This window comes from Falco rusticolus, chromosome 3 (assembly GCF_015220075.1).
Source record: "Falco rusticolus isolate bFalRus1 chromosome 3, bFalRus1.pri, whole genome shotgun sequence".
Classification (NCBI taxonomy): domain Eukaryota; kingdom Metazoa; phylum Chordata; class Aves; order Falconiformes; family Falconidae; genus Falco; species Falco rusticolus.
Genome location: NC_051189.1, coordinates 36,844,001 through 36,866,895, shown reverse-complemented (window position 1 = coordinate 36,866,895; position 22,895 = coordinate 36,844,001). Strand labels below are relative to the sequence as shown.

Here is a 22,895-nt window from a genome sequence, read left to right as displayed (position 1 = left end):
TTACAGAGCGGTGACTCCAGGCTGTCACAGCACAAGATGTCCTACCAAGGAGCACAGGCTCTCCAGTACTAACACCGCAAGCTTCTTGGAACACAAACACTACCACAAGAAGCTGCACGATCAGCGTAGGCAAACAAATGGTCCAGCAAAAGCCCAGCCTGCAGCCTCCCCACTGCTACAGGCATCATCCACCTACAGCAGATCCACCGAACCCCCAAACCCACGTGCTCCAGGTTAGCTTTCCCACTCTGATGGGTGCTCAGCTCCAGAAATGCTCTGGCATTAAGGGACTGCACCAAGAAGATGCATTGAAATCAGAGCAAACACAATTTACACTGGCTGAGGGCCTGGCCCAGAACCTCTCTGCCCCTTACAGCCTCACCCTGACTGACAGCAGATCAAGTACAGACAAGACAACTGACTGATGTGAAGCTTTTAAGGTATTTCCCCTCACGCAGATGCAGCTTCTGCGCATGTCAGCAGGGCCCAGAGCTCGCTGCTTTTGCTGCTTTTACTCAGTGCTACAAACAGCACCAGCCAGCCACACCAGCACTTGACCTTGAGCACTCCCGAGGGGCTCTCACTACTCAAAGTGAGCACCAGAGCTCATTTCAGCTTTATGCACTGGGAGGTATTTGCACCTGAACGCTCCCCCCGCCTGAAGAAGTGCCCATTCATAAAAAAGCATGAGCATCCCCAGCCACACCACCCAGGGAAAGAGTGGCCAGCACAGCTATATACCTTTATTTCCTTCATCTACTAATCGAGGTTTGTTTTACAAGCACCTGACTACCTGATGTAGCACCGAGCTCATAAACACGGCAAGGGGCAAACACCTGGCTTATTTGCTTGATTTGCCTTCAGCAAATTTATTGGACATCATCTGCAGGCATTAGACTGAGCAGCACTTAACACCGGTTCCTGCCAAGGCTGCGAAAAATAATTGAATCGCCACTGTCATGCCAATTTGCCGTTCATTTCCCTTTCAAGGCTGAAATGCCACTAATGACTGGAATATGCTTCTGACCATGAGAAGTTTCCTCTGTGGAACAAAAAGGAGTAAACAAATACAGATTACTGGAAATAAATAGCAATAAAGGGTTCACAAGCCAACTTTAGATTTCTCAGGTGGTTTTTTGCCCTTTAAAAGTTGTTCATAAAACAACTGCTCTTGTCTAAACCACTGTCAAATTCTGAAGTAGTCTTTTTGATTGGTTGGTTTGGGTTTTTTTCTGAACATCACAGCTAAGACATCAAAGGTATGTGTTCACTGTCAGGCCAACAGCAGTTCTTCCAGCGCTAGCACAGGCCAGGAGCAAAGGGCAGCAAGAAGCACAGCAGGACTTCAGGCTAATCTGGGATCTAAAGACTAAAAAGCACTTAAGAGGTGACTGACTCCCACCAGCCAGATACTTCACTATTTGTCTCATCAAGTTTGGATCCGCCACTTCAAACACATGACTGAACACAACAGCTGACTGCGCAAAATCACTTGCTTCCAATATGCATATGGTACATTAAATGAAAGAGTAGCTGCACATTGCAAACAGCTGATGACAAACAGGGACACAGCTACAGAGCTGTGATATGGTAGAAAAATTCCAAAGAGCAGCCATAAAAAAAAATTCTGAAACCATATGATAGGGAAATTTACTGCCAACCGAATTTCTTTTGTGTTAGGTAGAAAACACTTACTTGGAGACAGAATCAATGCAATGCTTTGCTTTAAATCTAATTATAAAACTACTTCTCTTCCAGACACTACACTGTGTAAAACAATCCTGTCAGTCAATATTATTGACAATACTGTATTGCCTTACTGCTTATTTGGTATCTTGGTTTATCATGTAGTCCAAATAGTAATACCTTGCAAAAAAGAAGTGAATTAAAAGGCACTGTGCTGACTGAATAGCTGCATGGTCTGGCACAGCTTTGACAGCTCTACGTACACGTTCCTAAGCGTAGTGTTACGAACCCTAAAATGAGAGCAGCAAACACAGCAGTGCACAGTGTTCTCCTGCTCCTCACCTCCCCACCACACTCTGTCACAGTGACATCACGCCTGATGTACCAGCAGAGAGGAGCAGTAAGCCGCTGCACTGCCTCCCTCTTCCAGCAAAGACCCCGGCTCTTTCCGCTTCCCTCCAAGTTTATTGATGCTTAACAAGACAAGGGATAACGCCCCATTTCTGTTCCCATCCTTTCTTTCAGGCATGATGTTCATTGTGATCAATCATGCTTTTTTAATCACTGCATATTAAAATGGATTGGGATGTTTCAGACATAGGAATATCAACGTTCAAATGCAACCTGTGCAGTTCTTGCTTTTAGAGTCGTTTGGAAACAGCAATGTGACTCAAAACAAGTCAACTCATCCACAAACCTGTTAAGATACAAACATTATCAGTAAGATACAGTGACAATAGGTATTATTAAGAAGTGCACGAGGCCACCAGAGCCAATTTAGGATCTCAGCTGCTGATCTCTTTGGCTGGTTTGAATGCTCTAAGCAAGTTACCACAGCAAAATAAACTAATAAAACAATTTTTGGTATATAGGATTAGATGAAAACTCACGGGCCATCTGCTACTGTACTGCGCTGTTTCATTGCTTCTCCGTATGTTGGGCCTACAGGCAAAATATGGTTAATTTCTCTTTACAGCACTCCACATAATCTGCAACAATCAGGACTTAAACTCTTTGGGAAGGTTTTTAGGTTCTGCAGTTCCACAATACAACAGATGGGAAGTTTTCTAAAACTTAAGATTAATTATAACTTTGAAAAAATTGCCTATAAAAAGAATACTATGTAACGAGCACAGAAGTCTTGACATTAATATTTCGTCATCAGTTCAACACAACTAATTCCATCAGCATGTTTCCAGACCGGTAATGGCATTCTGTACCAACATTGCAGAAGATGCTGGAGTTCAGGCGGCTGCTCCCAGATAGCAGCATGAACCATAGCCAGGTTTCCCTGTTTGCAAACAGACCAGAGACAGCTGAAAAATGCTGAAAGGAACAAACCAACTATGCAACTCCATGCAGTCATCTCCTGTGAATTACTTTAAAGCAGTAATGAACATCTCAAAGTTACAGTGTTAAAGCCTCTTAGAGACAAAGGGGCATTTTGAAGTGTTGGCACATTCAGAGAACCACTATTTTATGGCTTCCCAGGCTGTTCTTGTCCATAGCGTTATCTGAACTGTAGGGGCTACAAACTTCTTTTAATTAAAAACTTCAATCCTTGAGCACAGCTCTCTAACAATGAAAAGTAACAGGGTGGATTCAGCATGGAGCTCTGGCCATCTGTGTATTTAGGAATCATTTCACCAGTTACAACCACCACTGAAGCAGAATGTCAAGCAGTACAGTCCAATACAGAGCACTTCACCCAAAACTCAGAAGAAATTTTAAAACAATAAATATTGTCTAAATGTGAAGACAACATCACTATGCTAGAGTCACACTCAAATTTGGTACACACCCTTTAATATTCACAGACACCAAGCCACTTGGATTGTGCACCTTAAGCTAAAGAAAGCACCTGCAGAAGCAAACCAGCACCGATTGTCACCACATTCCTCAGCCCAATATGAATTTTCTTCATTCTTTTTAAAGGAAACATGCAATGCCGTTAGATTCACTACTAACTCAGTACTACGTGCCGACTCACCAAACCTACCTCGACCAGCTCACGAGATTTCCCGGGGAGGTCTCCCATCCAAGCACCGACTCCAGCATCACCCTAACTCAGCTTGTGAGACACAGCAGGAGGAGGGAGACAAAGCTAAGTCTTCCTCAGGTCACAACTGATACTAAAATTAGGAGGCATAGTTTTTTTAAAATAAAACAAAAAAAAAATTAAAAACCACTAAGGGAAGGTACATTGAGCACAGCTGGGAAGGATGAAGTGGCAAAAATTGTAGGAGCAGCTGACTGAACGGGAGGTAAAGAACTACGTCTATTATAACAAAGATGTCCTGAAAAGTATTGCACATCCTTGAAAGCTTTATGCCACACAGTCAACGTGCCCAATATTCAGCAGACCAAAGTAAAAGTAGCTGTTAAAAAGTCCATACACTCTAGCATCCAGATCCATGCACCCAACTGCAAAGCCACTTTAATTTTGAATACATTAAATCATCTCTTGCAGAGATTGAATCATCAGATAAACAAAGCAACTTCCAGGAAAAAAAAGGAGCAGCAGAGCAAGACTCAGAGCTGTCATCCTTCCCACTGCCAGCAGAACAAGGGTTAATCCGTACTTCGCTGCAACTCAGGATTCATATTGCTTTGTTTTGGTTTGAAAAAGGAGAAAAGCATCAAGCCCGTAAATTTACCAAGAACCCCGTGTGTTCAAGTTATGATTTAGGTACTGAGAGAATTGGGACACAGCTGGATCTTTAAATGAACCCAATATGGTGCTTGCACAGAAGGCAAATTGGCATAAAAAGCACATTTGATTATGGCTTTAAAAATTTTCGCCTATTCAGTACTAGTCTGGCAGTTCTGAAATTTATTTACACAGATGGAGAATATGCTTTGAGCAGCCGCTGGACAGGCACGGGTCCCCACGTAACCACTGACAGCCCACACACCATCTCTGGGAGGCTGCTCCCAGCTGGTTTACCACCCTTTCACTCCAGCATCTCCTGAAGCCTTAGAGACTCTCTAGTCCCCCTAACAGCTTTGACCCCCAGTGTCAGCTGCAAGCAGGCAGGACTGAAACCTAAACTGTTACTCAAGAACTTTCTTGCAGCCCAGTGAATCTCATCCAAACCATCACAGCCCAAGTCATATGCATAGCACAAGCAAATTAGAGCCAATTCTTCAGAAACTCTTCCCAGAGTTTACATTGAAGACTTTTTTTCAGAAAACAGCAGGTTTGTGTATCCAAATTCCTCCACTCTTTCAGTTGAAAAATGGGATCATTTTTTCCCAGTTTGTCAGAGGACTTCCAAAAAAAGGCCCATTGCCCAAGGCCTGGGGGAATCCCCGTTTTTTTGTAGGGGATTTTCGCCCTCAAGAATAGTGTTGGTCTTCATAATCAGAAGCTGATCTGGACAGTTACCTGCTTTTACAAAAATTTTGAACACTCTATTTCCAAAGACAGAGAGTGCTCAAACTGATCTGTCTGTCTTCCATTAATGGGGCAACTGTTACTGTAAAGTCAAATGACAGATGGGAAAACTGAGAAACGAAGCAGTTTCACAGCTGGTGCACAGTGGCAGCACATCCACAGAGCAGCACCGGATCAGGAAACCTCATTTGGGTTTAACAAAAGGAACGGTCAAGGAGGGCTAGGAACCAGTTTTTAATTGTATTTTCTAAATATGTATGCACAACTTCACAAAGAACCCTCTAAAGAATGAGATATTTGTGCTTGAGAAAGAGGACGGTATTAGGAAAACAGCACCATTTACTTGGGGCTGTTTCCCTCAGTATTTAAATGCTTCTAATTTCTTAAAATAAGCAGTGTTCTTCTAGGCATAATTGTTTCTTTTCAATCAGAAATTCAGTGTTTGCAGCTATCAAGTTTGTTGCAGCTGTAATCAAACTCAATGTCTTGGGAAGGAATCTTCACCTCATGTTCAATTTTGCTGCATCACACAGCACTGCTTCTGCAGCAGAGTCCAGAGTCCAAAACACCATCGCTCTCTGTGGAGGTTTCTAACTGAGCTTTGCTTTTGGAGGGAAAAATTAAAAAAATAATAATAACATTAAAACTCTGGAAGTTACATAGATGAGGATTCCTAAAAAAGGTATTCAACATCATCACATCGCTCTTCTTTTATATAGCGCCTCCCTTGTTAGAACACAAACACCACAAATGAAAATACAATCCTATTTGAGAGAGAAACCGAGGCACAGGGCAAAACTGTGACTTGAGAACATCAATACAGCAGGACTAAGTTAACACGACAATCCAATTCCTTCCCGTTCCTGCTAGAAATCCCCCGGACAACACTGCCCTAGCTGCAGCAGGACAAGTCTCAAGCGAGAGCACTGTGCCTCTGATGGATTTCTGCAGGTGAAGGAAACACCTGGCTAGCAGGCTAAGGAAATATCAGCTATCCCCCCTGAGATGGAGAATAAAACTGTTTTCAGCCTGCTGTGTTCCTGAAACTCAGCCAGCCACTGGTCCTTCCTCTGCTTCAGCATCTCATCTTGGTGCTACCTGTCCTCCTTGTCTGCTGCTTCTTTTGTCTGCATCCTGAGCACAAGATCCAGCCGTGGGTCCAAGGCCAGCATAAGGGGCCCACTGCACTGTTCTCCTCCTCAGCCCCATCCTGTGCAGCCAGGATTAAACCCCTGCACAAGCACCCTGTCCCCGCCAGCTGCCACAGCACCCCCAGTCCTGGCAGCAGCTGTAACACACACCACCGGAGCAGAAAGACATTTTATGCTAGACACCCAGGCCCTGGCTGCTTGCTTAGTGTTCAACGAATGCTCCAGAGCCTCAGAAAGAAGGACCAGTGCAGCCTCGAGCATCATTAAGCTCACCAGCCTCAGCAGTTTCTAGAACTGTTCTGTACTCATGTATGATAAAGAGGAGGTTCTGCAGTGGAAACAAAATGCAAGACTCTACAATGGCTCATTAGGATTTTTGAGAAGAATCATTTAGTCTTAAAAAAGGAAAAAATCCCACAGTCTGAGGGTGAACAAGGCTAATTGTGAAATCATGTTGAATTCAAGGGACAGTGGAACAGGGAAACACAAACTTAAGGATGCTAAAAGCATGAAAGCACCTAATTTAAATAATTTCTAAATTATACGTTCTGAAACTGAGCTTCATAAAAACTGCTTGTATTTAGGAAAAGAAATTCTTAAGTAAAAAAAATTACCTTCAGATCAAAATACTATACTTAAATGGAAATGAAATTTTCTGTTCTTCCAATTCAGCATGAAAAAGCTGACAATTTTTCACTCCCAGCCATCCTGCAATGGTTTCCCCCATTTCTTTTTCCAGATCATCCACTTAACAACAGTTACTTGTAATAATCTAATCACGTCCCCTCTCAAACTGCGCTATTGCTGCAGGTTTTCCCACAGCCACAGGGCCATACAGTAGCTCCTGAATGCTCTGCGTGCGTTCATGAATGCAAATTCCTAATGGCACGTAGGACAAGGAGCCGTTCTGACCTGGTTTTGCAGCTGGGAAGCTGGGAACCCAGGAACCCAGACTACAGAGCCAACGTGAGACCACGCAGAACCATCTGCACCACAACCAGGAAGAGAAATCAGATCTCTGAGGCTGTGACCTGGTGTCTTAAACCCAGAGATGCTGCAGCCTCAGCACCATCATCCTCAGTCGCAGCCATGCCCGCTGCTCGAGAGATGGCTGGGCTGGGGAAGGACAATAGCAGCTTCTCTGCTCAGTCTCAAACAGCCTTCCACAGCAGAATCACGGAAGAATTATCCCTGCTGTTTCCTGAGCTTTGAAACAATTTTTAGCATCTAGAGAAAAATCACAACAAACAGTAAGAGATGAGAGAACATGAAGAATCAGACAACGAGAGCAGACAGAAGCAAGCTGGCAACACACACCAAACCAAATGAAGAAAGATGAGCAAGTCAGACAACGAGGAAAAGAGGATTAAGGAAGATCTAGCAGCCAGGCACAATAACATATAATGAATTCAGAAGACTGTGAGGTCAAGAAGGAGACAGCACAGCACAGTAGCCCTGGAGCTGGCTATTCCCGTATTTCCACGGCCACTGCTGGCACCTGGCTTACCTGGGGCTTGAAAAAAAATCTCTGCAGACTTTCAGAAACTCACTCTGCCTGTCTGTTATTAAAGCATCTCTAACTTCTCGTAGCAGAAATGTTATTTAATAGATTCCACCACCACTGTGTGCAAGCTTTCCCTTTTTAAGCCAGTGAAATGTACAGCTGAACTGTATGTCCTGAAACAACCAGAAATTAAGAAACATACAAACAGGTATCAGCAGATGTCTGCTGTTTTCAAGAAACTGCTTGTAAGAGATCTTATCGTGCAGGCGTCATGCTAACTAGATAAGCTAGGAAGATGTTAACTTAGATAAAGCCAACCTCAATTTATGTATTTCCCAGAGGATCAGGGGAGAGCAGGCATCAGTGTAAGCACAACGTTTTTGTGTCACTTTGATGCCTCCAACTACATACTTTCTTCCTGTCCTCCTTTTTAAAAAGAGTTCCTGAGATCTTTTGTTCCAATTTTAAAATTCTGTTTCTTTTGGTGCTTTTCCTAACGATTGCTTAAAGAGAGAAGAATAATGAGCATGCTTTGATAGCAGATCATAAAGGAATCATTTACTGCAAGGACTCCAATGCATTGTTCTGTCTTTAAACATGAATTATCAAATCACAAGCTATTCACTGAGTTGTAGATTACCAATTAACTGAAACAGCATTACAGCAGCCGTGTGTCCCTTTGATCAAAAAACACACTTACCTCCTTCTTCAGTCTTAGTTAACAACAATCCAAACAGCAAGCAAGCAGCTTGTTTCAAGGAAGGCTCAGAGCAGCACTTCCAGCAAGTTTGCCCCTCTCTTCCTCAAAATGAAGCTTTCATTTACACCAGCGCCCTGGGTCGCCCTCTTACACCAGCGCCCTAGGTCACTCAGTGGCTCAGATTAAGTTTTAAGTATATTTTGTTTTTCCCCCCTACAGATGCACTCAAGTTACCTGCTTGAAAGCCTCCTAAACACCAGCAAAACTTCAGGTAATCTAAAATACATGTGACTAAAGGGTAGCCCTGGAACAAGCCTTTGTTCAAGATTACCAGCTGCATCAAAGTAACAATAAAAAATTAAAAAGTGTGCAAGTAATTGTGTGTAAATGCCAAAAAATGAACTCTAAATGTCAAGAACTACAAAACCAGCTACATGTCCTCTATCACACAATTTGGGAGCAACGTACTGTCATCTCCACGAGACACAGCAACTGACATATGTTCTAGCAGAGGTTTTGCCAACAGGCACTAGGATCTGCCTTTCCTCACCACACTGCTGTGCTCAACTGTCCTGCCAGCCAGCACACACCACCAGCAGGCACTTACCCAGCAAACAACAGAGCATGGTCTCCGACTGCGATGAACTTTAACACCATCGCCTAGCCGTATGGAACACCTGCTCACACACTGATCACTTCCAGACTAATAAAAAAAAAAGCCTTAATGCCACTGGCACCTCCAGGCAGAGCAAAGGTTTTAATCAGAAATTAGAGGGTATTTAAACAGAGCTCCCCTGAACAATTGTCAAGTGCAGAAAATGTTGAGAGACTTCAACATCATCTAAATGAAGGCACCTGCTTGGTTTAATGCACTGGGTAATTGGCCAGTAGTACTTACTAGCAAAAAATACCATTAAGGCCGAGGAACTTCCACAGACTTCAAAGAAGAACTTTTATGCAGATACAAACAGCTTCCTAGGTGCAATAATCAACATAAACGTAACTTGAATTTTAACATGGTTTAGCTGCCATTTGCCCAGCCGTACCAGGTCATATCACAGCCCTGACCTGCCTACTACTATGAACAGCTCTTTCACGTATATGAGACTTCCACTGTCCAAGATTTTCTGAAGCCACCAAGCCTTCACATAGAATCCTTTACTTCTACAATCACCAACCACTGGCCATTATTTATGACCAGAAACACAGGAGGCGAATTTATGTACTTGGGAAGGAAGGTGCAGGGCAAAGAAAAACAACGCATAAGCAAAGAGACTATAAAAGAAAAATGCAGTAATCTGAGCATCCTATGCACTGCTCCACAGTCCCCAGTGTCTCAGCTGTAAATCCCAGTAACTATGCAGGGTGCTGCGCTTGCTGCAACCCTGCACACTCCACAAATCCCACATTACCCCTCCTTCTCAGTCATTCCAGCTTTGCTGTTAGAATAAGCCTTCAAAGAGGTTTTAAGCACAGATGCCGAGAGGAAAAATTAACATTTCACTTGAAAGGAACCAGCAATTTGAATTCTGTATTCTGAAGAAATGAATCAAATTATACAAGAACCAGACACTCCTGTCTTGGATTAAATGTCTGCATATGTATATATCCCGGTGGAAAACTCTGCACCTTCATTTTGCATCCTGTCACATGCCAAATGCAGATACAATTCAAGACAATTACTGAACTGAGCAGGCTTACCTTCATAGTTAGCCTGGAAGCCTTGAGCACTGACTGCGTAATCACTCACAAGCCACAAGGACAGCCCAACCCCTGTACTCACAATAGGAGCAGGCAGCTGGAAACCCGTTAACCTGGAAGAAATCAAGGGGAAGGTTACACTCACCACTTCTGCCTTTGACCTGACAGCAAATCCAAGAGATGCCACTCTGGCCAGTACACACCACAGCCTGAAGCAGGGAGCATCAGAGCTGAAGGAAACAAACCGGTACAGCTTCAACAAATCCTGGTCTTTTAACACCTTCTGGCTTACCAGAGTAACTACTAATGTAGTTCTTTGTAAGCTGGTTTCAAATAGGGTCAATCTGCTTCACACCTCGTTCAGTAACAACACTGGCTCTGCAGTGCTCTGCTAACCCCAGCCCTGTGATCTCAGAGCAGTCACTGAGCCCTTCAGAGAAACTTTCCCTGTCCATGAAATGGAAGCAATATTTAAGGTTGTTGTGTGAGCCCAAGACATTTTTCAAAAATGCCTGTAACGTGTTTTGAAAACCTTGGAGTAAGAATATCAGGTAAGGGTCTGAAATACTACACAAGCTATGTTAAATTGAACACAACCTAAAATAGCATAAGAGAACAGGCAAAAAACCTGATGTCCCAATTAAAGCCCATCAAGGTGGCTGTCTTCAGAGTATTTGTTCTGTATTTTACAATGGATAAGGTTTGAAGTTTCTAGGAATCCTCCCCAACCCCCACCCAACTGTCCCTGCGAGAGCAATCCCAAGGATGGCACTTTTCATCCTGCTACCTAATATGTGCCACAGCAAAGATTGCAATGGTTAACACCTCTTCACTCACTGAGGAAATCAAAGCACAGGGACACGAAATCATTTGCACAAGATGATCTAATAGATGTACTGCAGGAATTGCCTAGAACACAGACACGTGCCCACCGGTCAGGGTAGAAAGAACTACAGAGAAATGGGACAAGCCTAGCGAACAGACCAAACCCAGCACTGCAGAAGCCCCTCACCCAGGTGTCCTGCCGTCCCACCCACTCTCCTTGAGCTCCTAGAGCTAAATGACAGCTGTTAATTTTATTACAAAAGTCTGTTCAGTAAGGATTTTAAACCCACATTATGAGATTCTAAACACTAAGTCCCGATACTGCGTTGACATAGCCCAAGAACAGCTAATGTACATTTCTCACAAACAATTACCGTTTTATAACTTACAAGCCTTCGCCTTACACTCAGCTACAGTGATTTACATAATTGCTTTAAAACAAATGTTCCTTATGTAAAACTCTCATATTAGATTCTTGCCTGCCATTATCAAGGACAAATTCAGATGCAATCCCCCTTGCCTGCTAACTGTCCTAAACCCAGACTTTTACAAAACCACAGAAGCAGCAGCAACTGAAGGTGCCCACTGCCACGAGGTCTCATTTGAGATCAAGAGTGTTCAAGCCGGGAACCAGATGATCTTCAAGGTCCCTTCCAACCAAAACCATTCTACGAGTCTATGATGAGGTAGCACGAGATAAACTGGCTACAGTAAGGCAGTTTGAAGCTTCTTACATCCTCAGAGGTTTATCCCACATCTTTTTATACAGCAGCTAGCCTTTCTTACAGAAAGAGCAAAAGATTACTTGTGACACAAAGCACTCTGACCTCTTAAGAAATACCTGTAAGCCTGTGTTTGATTCAGAGTATCTCCTCTCCTCGTATATTACATGGAATGAAAAAAGCACCCATAGAACAAAAATCAGATCTTTAATTCTGGGGGGCCACCACCCTCTCCCTGACCATGGGCTCAGGTACTAGCACACTGCAGTTCCCAGCCCAAGCAATTTCTCCTTCAAGCAGCCACCAGCCCCTGGCAACTTCCAGAGACAGCGACTGTACTTCCCTGCAGTTCTTCCTCTCACCTTAATTTAGTAAGCCTAAAAATTATTTAAAATAGATTTAACACTGACAAATGAAAGCTGACATGCGCTACCCAAGAACCTTATTAAAGCAAAATTTCCAAACTGGCAAAGTTCACACAGTTCCTAGTCAATGATGGAAGTCAAATTTTATGTCAGCAAAGTAGTACGTTACTGGCTGTCAGCATAAAATCCACTGTCTGTACAAGCTGGAAGGACAATTGTTCCTGTTTATTAAAAAAGAAAAGGTTCCAGGATGTTTTAAGGATCCAAGATAATTTTACCATGCACAGAACTGAGGAAGAGCGCCATAGTTTTTATTAATTTATTTTGCAGTTTAATTAAACCGCTCTACTGAAACCTTCATGCACTCAAAAAAATCCAGGTAAGGCATGGACCAGATTAATAAAAACACACAATGGACAGCAGAACCTGTCAGTTGTTTTTCCTCTAATCACCATCCACTGCTTTATCATTATCTAGGAATTAGTTAACAATAGGCTGTGCTTTTTATATCCAAAATAGATCTGTTCCCTCTGCACTAAGCTTCCTGCATCACGGATTCTGTTCACAGTCTATGTACCAAGAGGACCTCGCTTCACAGGTGTTTCTTTTAATTCCGGGCAACATTTATACATCTGTTTACCTGTAAGCAACTGCACATTTCCCATAGGAGTCAGTGGGAATTAACTGCTACCTGGAACAACACTGCCCTCAAGCATGTATTCATATTTTCTAGTTACAGGGCCTTAAAAGAAAAGGATGGCCTGTGCATAAGGGCATGAAATTGTAAGTGAGGGTTTGCTCTCAGTCCTTCTACAGATTCCACATTGACTGAAGACACAATTTTCATGGGAACCTCTGGGCTTCCTGAACCTCTAAAAATTAATAAACCCATCCATCTCTCCAGGCCCTTAACTTCAGAGGTTCATTTGTGTCTATCGAGTGTCCCTGGAGCAAGCAGAAGAAAATGGGCTGCCTGCCTGCACAGATGGTGACCAAACACTGTCTTCCCCTTCAGATCAAACAGCCTTTCTGCCCACAGATGATGAAAAGTGCCCCATTAGCGCTAAAACCATACTTGTTCAGAAGGAAGCAGGAAATACTGCTTCAAAAAGAAAAAAAGAAGAAAAAAAAAGAAAAAAATTCTATGTAGCAGCTCCTACCCTCTAGGCCACTAATTTCTGTATCTTCGTGTGCAGTGAAAACCTGCACTGGAAATGGGACTGAATTCCTCCCGTTCCTCACTGGAAGCAGCTTCAGTCAAAATAAAAGGTATTCCTCCTCTTAGGCCTTCAAAAACGCACACAATTAAAAATTTTCTGATGTTCTCTTCTCCAAGCAGGAGCACAGGCAGCGTCCTCTTTAAGAAACACTAATTTAACCAGGCTCATGCTCAAATCACTCCCGTAAAACCTCAGTGCTCCTGTTCCAAAGACCCAGAACAGCCAAAAGCTTAGCAAGGCACCCTGCCTTGTTTTGACCTGGGTGGTAAACCCTTCCTCCTGCCTTCCTCCCTAAACCTGCATCCCAGGCAAATTTAAAGCACAGGAATCAACCTGATGGCAGACAGAATGTGAAACCATTCCCCTACAGCCTCACGCAGGAAGCAGCAATTCTGACATTGCTGTTATTTAGTGTAGCAAAAAAAAAATATATATGCTAATGAGAAAGAAAAGCAACAAACCCTGTTTCTTGTTTTTATTAAGGGCGATAACAAGAAGGTGAGGGCAGTAATAACAACACAAACACCCAGAAAAAAGAAATCATCTTCCATTTCCTTCCGTACCTCTGGCCAAATGGATTATTGAGTCATTACTCCCTTAAGTTGCTCGGAGCCAACACTGATTGTGTGAGATTTTCAATGTGTTTTTCATTGGCTTAATTCTGCTCCTACTGCGAGGCACCAAACTAAACCAGTGCCAGAAATACCACTTCATAAGCTTGCCCTTGCTTCACAGTACGGCAAAAATCAGTATACCAAAACAAATCAGCACAGAAATCCTCTCTTTTCTTTGCATCCTTCTTCATTCTTCACCTCTGGTTTGCCACCAACATGGCAATATTTCTGGTGCATGGCTCCACGTTTGCAGAACAGCTTTGCTAGGACCAGTGTCAGTAAAAAATAGCTGCTGTTGTAACCACCATCCCTTCACAGGTTCTCCGTAGTGCCACCAGCACCAGTGCCTCCCAGCACACCAGCAGGTGCTGAGGCTCAAGGATCATGCACTGGGTTCTAGGTGTGCTGCTCTCCACTCCTCACCGAGCCCAGCTGGCTTGCCTCTGTGACCTACCACCACTGTCCCTAATGCCACAAAGTCCTTCCCCAGTGGCAAATTATCCCACTGAGCACCAGAGACCCACTGACTGCTGGGCTCAGCAGGCTCAACCCACAACTGAACACTTCTCTTGCCCTAGGAAAGGAACAGTCAGACAGGACAGCCCACCTCTTAGTCCTGTTGCAAATGCTCTCACCTCCTTCTGTTGCATATTATACTGTTCCACTGCCTCAAGTACAACTGTATCATAAACTGTGACGCAGGCTCCTGTTTTGGAGTGCAGGTGCCATAATTAAAACACAGCACATTATTTTTCTGGTAGGATGCCCACCATCAGCTCAGGCTGCAATCAAAATAGTTATTGCAGCTGGCAATCCAACAGCCTTTAAAGCATAAATGCTAGAGAAGAGTCTCAGAACATCTAATGAAAATGCACTGGATTGCATCGTTTAACCCAGCATTAAATTACACTACACCATACTTCAGTGATTTTTTTCCTGCATGTAATTTAAAGGCACCTATTAAAGAAAATTTCCCATCAAATGAACCACACTCATCACTATATACAGTTTAAATGACATCATTCTGTTAAGTACTAGTCTGACACCACTGCACTATCCCAGGACAACAGTCGAGCCAAGTCAGGTGTAAGGGACTCATTGAGAAAACAGCAGCTCTGAGTGGGAGCGGAGGGGTCTTCCGAAGGAGCCAGTGAGCCCCTTGCACACTGCGCACCCAGCTAACAAGGCAGCAAGTCAACCTGAAGTCATGTGAAAGGTGCATTCATGAAGTATTCAGCTAATCCACTTTCAACCGGGGTCAACAGAAAGAGCCCAGTAACTCCCAATTGCCTTTCAATCAAGTTTTATATGCCTTATTCAGCTAGATGACTGGCTTGTGCACGCAGAAATGAGGAAACTCACTGGCTTCAGTGAAAAGCCAGCTGTATGCTCAGCTATTTTTCAGAGGAAAGACTATGAGTGAGAATTACTACTTGCAACTTCCTCAATGTTGATGAAAAGGATGTGTAAGCATCGTACTCCAGTTGCTGCAGGCAGAACACCATCAGAAATACGTATGTATGTATGTTTAAAAATTAAATGTCTTAGGGGAAACTAGAAACAGCCACATGCAAAGTTAGTGGTCGCTCACAAGTGTCCTCCTCAAGGCTGCCTCATGGAACGTAGATCAAGACTAAGAGAACAAATGTAAGAGATGAGGGAATTTACCACAGCAATCCATCTCATCTCGGACCTCGTTACAGGTAGCAGAATTTTTCTTTAAAGACGCAGTTGCTGGTGGGTGTGGGGTAAAGTAGTCTAACAGGGAATAAAACATCTTGTCACTCCTATTAATATCTTAGTTTTAGAAATCATCTTTCATCCTGAAGAAGTTTAACGTCTGCTCCAAATCACGGGCCAAATCCCGAAAGAACCACTATGCATTTCAAATACTACTTTACAAAGCTGGAAAAAAGCGACCTGCAGATGCCCTAGGCACACGGACTTATCTGCAGTAAAACTGAAGCTGACAGGTCTTTGTTCGTCACATATCATTGTCTGCAAGATTCAGTGGTAGCCCTGACTCCAGGAGGGCTTTCTCTGCCACCTCACTGCTGTCCCAGCCTCCTCCTCCTCCCAGTGCCCCAGTACGCCTCCGCCTCGCTCATCCCCTGTGGCTGTACCACAGGCTGCTGCTGCCACGGCCCCTTCCACACATCTCATCCCTTCTATTTTCAGCAGGGAGAACTGTGCAGATCTTTTCCCCCATTTTCAATAAGCATGGATGAAAGGCACACGCGAGGAGGCAGCTAACTCTCTGCTAGCATTTCCACAAGCTTGTTTGGTTCAGAATTTTTTTTCCTCAGTGGTTCTGTTAGTTTTTCTCTCTTTCTCTCTTTATTTATTAACAAAACAAGGAGTTACACTAAGATATGAGCTTTTAAAAAAAAAAACCCACAAAACTATATTGGCAGAATAACTGGTACTATGAATGTTCTCATTAATCATCAATAAACCAAGCAGAGCATATTCTGAGAATACTTCCAGCTCATTCATGCTGCAGACACTTAAAAGCCAGTTTTGTCTGCAAGGTAGAACTCACTGGTGTTACTAAGACAGTTGTCCTTTGATTTTAATCCCTGTAAGGCTGAAATGATGCTCTGGACCAAAAAAAAGACTCAGCCAGCTTAAAAGGGTACTGTAATGATGTAAGAAAAACTGTATCAGTTCACATTTGGATTTACTCAACTTGCTGGAATGATATATGCTCAAAGTCACGCTGTTTTTATTTTCAAGTCAAGCTACACACGTAAGGACAGTCCCTAAATATTTGCTGTTTACACCAGAAATAAACTTCAGTCCATAGATATGATTTTGCTACAAGGGCAGTTGTGGAAACTAGGGAGGAGACATAGGCAAACTCCCCCCAAATTCTAGTTATCTTTTGCTATCTTTCAAGTCAATAAGCACGTATTTCACAAAAAAACATGATGCTGAGGCCGAAGAGCTCATATGAAGAGATAATCAACTTGAAAGGTAGGAGAAATAAGAGAAAAGTGCTTCCATCTTCACGCAAGGCACCCTACATCTATTTCATCAGCTATGGGCAGATACTGGGGTACTGAAATATTGAGTTAAGATGCAAGGCAAAGATAGAAGGGGAAACCATGATGGCATTTTTCAGAGTGATCTTGCATATTATACAGCAACTGTGCCCAAATGATTTGACCCACGAGAGAAGGGGAATGAGATCAAATAAAGCCACCTTTTATCACCCCATTGCTTAATATTGCTACTCCCAGAGGATACAGAGGAAAACTATCTTGTACGAAGCTACAAAAGTCTGAAGAAAATATACTCCTTATTGAACACTACAGGGAAGCATGTGCTGACATACAAGTGCATGCACACACACAGAGTGTCATATCCCCCACACACACACACCACACCACCCCGAGGAGATTAACACTGGGTCCTTTGATCTAAGGAGTAGATCAAAAAATCATCCTCAAGTTGCCAGCTTTCTCCATTACACTTACCAGTCACCGAGACAGCCAGCAGCCCCACGGAGAGCAGCAGCACCTGGCTCCAGGAGCTCACTTCCACCTTCATGAGAGCAAAGATCCCCCATTTTCCCCAGTTCCTTCCAAAGCCGCAGCTGCATCCCGACTTGTCCCATCTCAAGGAAGGTTGCATGTCAAAGGGCAGCAGGAATGGGCGTGCTGGGGGTTGGTTGTTGTTGGTGGGTTTTGCCCCCTTTTTCCCCTTAGCAATTGGGATAGTCCTTAGCTTGGCTGGATGAAGAGGAGAAAGGAAAGGAGGGAAAAAAGCAGGTCAGGCTTGAGATTATTTCTATTTTATTTTATTTTTTCAGCCCAGAAAAAAATCCCACCGCATGGAAGGCTCTGAGCTTCTGCAGCTGGAATGAACCAAGTGTGGCAGCAGCTCGGGGAGAGGAGAGGCAAGGAAAGGAGAGGAGGGCTGGCTCGTCCCTCCCGGTGGCTGTCTCAGAGCCAGCTCCTCGGCATTAGCAGCACGCAGTCCTCAGGGATTTATACTTTTTTATTAGCCAGTTGATTAATTGCTCCCATATCTTTGTCCTCCTCTTCACTAAACGCTGCGGAGGGGAGAGGGTACAGGCAGCGTGGTAAGGGGCTGCTGTGCAGCCACCGAATAGATCTGCCTCAGTTTTGCTTCCCCAAACCGAGCACAATCCTCCCAGCAGCACCCGCCCCACCAGAACCTACAAACCACAAATTGTGCTTTAGCATTGTATTTCTTTTTAATGCACACTACACGTTTCTCGTACAGGAATCCAAGTCCCACAGCCCCCTGTTGTGCGTGGACCACAGCACAGTATGCATACGTACACACACCGGTAGCATCTCTGCTATTAAGACATCTGCCAGAGCAATGCAGCCTCCCGGAGTGCCCCCCCCCCGTAAACAACTTGATGATATTGACACAATTTTTGTGATGAAGGAAATGGTTACAAATCCAAGAAAGATCACGAAAGAGCCACCCTCCCCTTCCCCAGCCTGTGCCTTGTCGGATCCCCAGCAAGAGTGATACCCCGAGACTGGTGGGGCAGGTTCGGCTGAAGGTGGGGACGGCTGTGCCCCCTCCAAGCCACCAGGCACGCTTGGCTGTAGTGTTGCTACCCCTTCGCAGGGCTGGCGAGCGCAGTATTTCTCCACGCCCCCAACCCCCACCGCCCCCTTTTTTTAAAAAAAAAAAAACAACAAAAAAACAAAACCCAAAAACATCTATTAGTACATTTGTCCCTGCAGCTGCGTGCAAGATGGGGGAAAAAAATGCAGCCCGCTAAAGCCACATTCAGGAACTTAATTCTCTTGGTAATGATGCTCATATCTTACGGACAACAAAATTAACTCCAACATGACAGCAAAGCTTTAAAAAAAAAAACAAAACAAAAACAACACAAAAAAACTCGAATATCCCCCCCCGCCCTTCTCGGCCAGAACCTGCTTCGCCGTTTCCCTTTTGACAGCCAAAGAGCAGCCCCTCGCCCCGACCCGCCCGTCCTGCCCGCGGAGCTGGGGGTGCCCAGCAGCCCGAGCGCCCCCCTCCAGCCCTGCCCCCACCCCCCTTCGCTCCCCGGGCGGGCGGGGCAGCCCGGGCGGGGCGGGGCCGCTCCAGCAGCCCGGCTCGCCCAGCCGTGCACTAGCCAAGGCGGCGCCTCCACTCGCCGCCCATCCCCCTGCCCGAGTGTTTGGCATTTGCTGCAAAACCCCCTTCTTCAGTCTTGTTCCGGTTGCCTTCAATGAGCTTATCTGACAGCTCAAAACCAAATTATATCGAGGGCTTGCAAATCTGCCCCTCCACCCCCAAATCAATCTCCTTTCTCACTCACTTTCCCTGTGTCCCCTCTGCATTTCAATCCTTCCAGTGCCTACATCGTGCACCGATGCCAAGAGCCAAGGCGACCAGGGCTGTTACATGACAGAGTTGCTTCATGTCCGTTTAAACTGCAGTATCCTATTCAAAGAGACCTTATTGTTCAAAGGCACAGATCCAAATATAAAAGGATCGGAGAACAGGGTACCACACTTCACGGCTCCATCCATTGGCTTTCCCTTATACAGCTATTCGCCTCCAAGCATCCCCCCCCATCCCCCTGAATTTGCATTCAGCTGAAGATGCGACTTGGTTGCTGCACACCCGCACAGTATCGGCAGAGCCAAAGTCAGCTAGCCCTGCATCAAGAACAATCCACAGGCATCGTAAAGTCATTGAGGAGATACAAACCCACTTTATTCCTGGTTAACAAAATCATATCTATTTCAAATCAAGGGTTTCCTCCCAAGTAAGTTTCCTTCTCAAAACCACTAAGTTTCAGGGTCTAACTCCCTCCAAAAAATACTGCATTTGTTTGTTAAATGGACAAGACCGATGACTACAGCAGAAACCATCACTCCAATCGCCCGCTGCTTCGATTACAACCCATCTCCAACGGGGAAGCGCGCGCAGGTTCTGGTCAACAGGCCATTTCTAACCCCTACCGCTCACTTTGCTTTTCACCTTGCAAAACTACCTCTCTACTACAAGAGAAATCTTGTCTTCAGCGCAGGCACCCACCAGGAGACAAATTCTGCTCTGCAATGCCACCCGCAGTCAGAGCCCGCGCTGAAAGGAGTCCGCTGCCTTCAGACTTCACGGCCTTCCACCTCTCTGCAGACACTTAGCCAACATTTTGATACTCCATTTATCACACAGCACCTCACCCTCCATGCCAGAAGAGTCTGATCTGTTTTGCGATTCCTCCAAAACAAAACAAAACAACAGCGATTGCAGCATCCCCGAATTTCAGTTTAATCCACGGAGCCCAGAGCAATTCACAGGTCTGAACCAAGTCCTCACAGTACCTTCCTGGAGGAAGGGAAACAGACTCGGACAAAAATCAAGGACTTACTAAACAGAGTGCCAAAACCTGGTTTTCCCTCAAGTTTTGACACAAAGCCACATCCACGGGGCTCTTTCTCTCTCCCTCCTCTCTCCTACATGCATCACGCTCCAAAGAATGCGGACAGTACCCTGGCTGCTCGCAAATACAACCACTCTGGTGATAGGAGGAACCGTAGAAGGTATTCACACTGGGGAGCATCATCGCATTCCCTAAAATTCTAAGTACCACAATTAGTACTTTGGTATGGGGGAAAAAAACCCCAAAACGTCCTACTGAATGCCCCACAATTTATTTGGTTTATTCTCTTAATCATGTATTATCACTATTGGGGGGGGAAAGAGCATTTACCCAGGCATAACCATGAGTCGAGAGAGAGGTAGCTATGAATACTACCTCTATCAGCAAGAAACTGCAGTCACTATTTCACTTACATGACAGGAGAGTCCAGCTCTGGATTATCTGAAAGGAGATCAGTACAGAGCCAAGATCTTAGTGTACAGAGTAATGATTTTGGTAGCAAAGAATTCAATACACAGCTGTTATATCTGAAGGTTTGCACCTCCCTTATATTTAACATGTCTTGTATTTTCATACCTGAATCGAGTTTTATAGCCCAGCACCCAAAATGCCTCAGAGGATGCTGAAAAGAAACAGTACACAGAGCAAAATTCTATAGCCCTGACGCTGAAAAAATATGCAAGCTCCAAAACTGAAAACGAGCTCTTTTTCCACGGCAGTGGAAGGGCTTACAAGGTGGCAAGACGTATTTTTGCCCTCCATGACAGTGGGGCAGAAGTGCCACCGTGCTTCTGGAAGCATGGAAACGCTCATGACTAGAAACACTGCAGCAGCAGCAGCGCTGCGGGCCCAGCTAAGCAGGCTTTGTGCCGCTCGCCGCGAGCGATGGCGGATCTGGAGTGGGCCGTGAAGAGTTTCAGGGCCACAAATCGCTCGAGCAGACATGGAACGTGTCGCTAGATGGGCCTCGGACAGGGATGTAGCTCCTCCTTTTGGGGCTGTGGAAAAGCAAGAGTAAATGGGCAGGGCCACCCCTCCTGCCTGTACTACCTCCCGCACACAAAGCCCCTGCCCCTCATCTGGTGTCACTGAAAGACGAGGGACCGAGGGCAGGAGGAGGCAGAAGGCCCAGAGGGACAGTGCTGGGTGCACTCCACAGGGCTCGGCCACCGGCAGACACCCGGGAAGCGGCACAGAGCCCAGCCACGGGGAGGCAGGGACAGCTGCCTGAAGATGACCCGAGTTCTTTAGAGATTGACGCGGGGGAAGGCTCCCAACCGTGTGGAAGGCCGCACCGCTGCCGTTTCCATGCCTGCTGCTGGGAGCCCAGTGGCCGTTGCCACCTGTCACCCTGCCCTGCTGCCAGGCCCCGCGGTTGCCATGGCTCTTCGTTACCAACACAAACCGCCTCCTCCAGGGAGACAGACCATGGGTGAGCACCCAGAGCCCGCAAGATGCTCCCCGGTACGAACATGGCTCCAACTCCAGTCATCATATCTGAGGGTCAGCTCCCCCTGGGACCTGTCCCTAGGCACACCTGGATCCATGAGGACACTCCCCCGGACAGCCTGGACGAGGCCTGCCACGAGATCTGGAAACGGGTTCAACTGCTCGCTGACAGGCTGCACGCGCCGGTGCTGGTGCCGCCGCTGCAGCACATCCTCTGCTCCGAGCTGTCTGCGACCTTTCAAAAACACCGCATCGACTCCCTGAGCAGGTAAGGGACCTTCAAGCATCGCCCAAGCTCTAGCAAAGGCGGCTGCTGCTTCCCTTTTCACACCTTCCCAAACTACACTCCTGTAACCCGTCGAATTGAAAGCCCGGGGCGCAGGGTACACCAACTGCTGTCTGACAGCCTCCCAATGAGGCAAATTATTCCCACTTTTTCCACGATATTTTTTTTTTTTCCCCAAAGAAAATTTCTTTGCCCATGAAGTCCGACTACTTCAAATTCTGAAGCACCCTAAGTGGCTGCTGCATTTGCTTCCCCACAACATTTTAAAGAAAAAACAACCGTACACACATCAAAATATTTACAGGGAAGTGAAAGCAGCATTCAAAAAGAGCAAAATCGAAAATTAAAGTGTTGTAAGGAAGCTACTGTAAACAGCTGATCTTTACAAAGAAAGGCTGGATTTCGCACAGAAAAATTTATGCCAAGTCATGTTTCACAGGACAAATAACAGTCAGAGAAGGAAGCAGGCTCTTCAGATTAATAGGATAATATTTACTCTATGCTCCCAAAAGAGAAAAAGTAAAATTCATAAATCCAGCAAACAATCAGCAAGCATTAGTACATGTCCAGCTCTTAAAGTCCAAACAAAACACCATGCGAACCTGGCCCGTCTTGCTTGGTACACAAAAGCGTCAACAGTTATTCCAGCTTTTTGAAAAAATAACCTCACACTTGAGGAAACTGATGATTTTACAGACGAAGACACCAAGGCACAGAAGGGGAATTACCTAACACTACGTCAGGTAGAAACCTAGGAATTACATCTTGGACTCCTGGCTCCTTTCCTTTTTCCTCCATGTCTTAAAGAAGCTAAAATCGTAAGAGAGGAAAACCAGCTGAATCAAGAATAACCAGTGAAGCCCAAGGAGTTGCCTATAGCAGTAGATGAA

At 45.1% G+C, this 22,895-nt stretch overlaps 1 protein-coding gene across 1 annotated transcript in view; it reads right to left on the bottom strand.

Moving 5' to 3' along the window:
* Positions 1–17,699, bottom strand: part of LOC119144153 (CUB and sushi domain-containing protein 1-like) — an 82,644-nt gene extending 64,945 nt beyond the window's left edge. The window contains exons 1-2 of the mRNA XM_037379108.1: positions 17,365–17,699; positions 10,140–10,252 (exon numbers count right to left, since the gene is read on the bottom strand). Coding sequence (XP_037235005.1) covers positions 10,140–10,252; positions 17,365–17,504 — 253 coding nt within the window. The 5' untranslated portion in view covers positions 17,505–17,699. The remainder of the gene's footprint in view (positions 1–10,139; positions 10,253–17,364) is intronic.
* Positions 17,700–22,895: the final 5,196 nt, after the last annotated feature.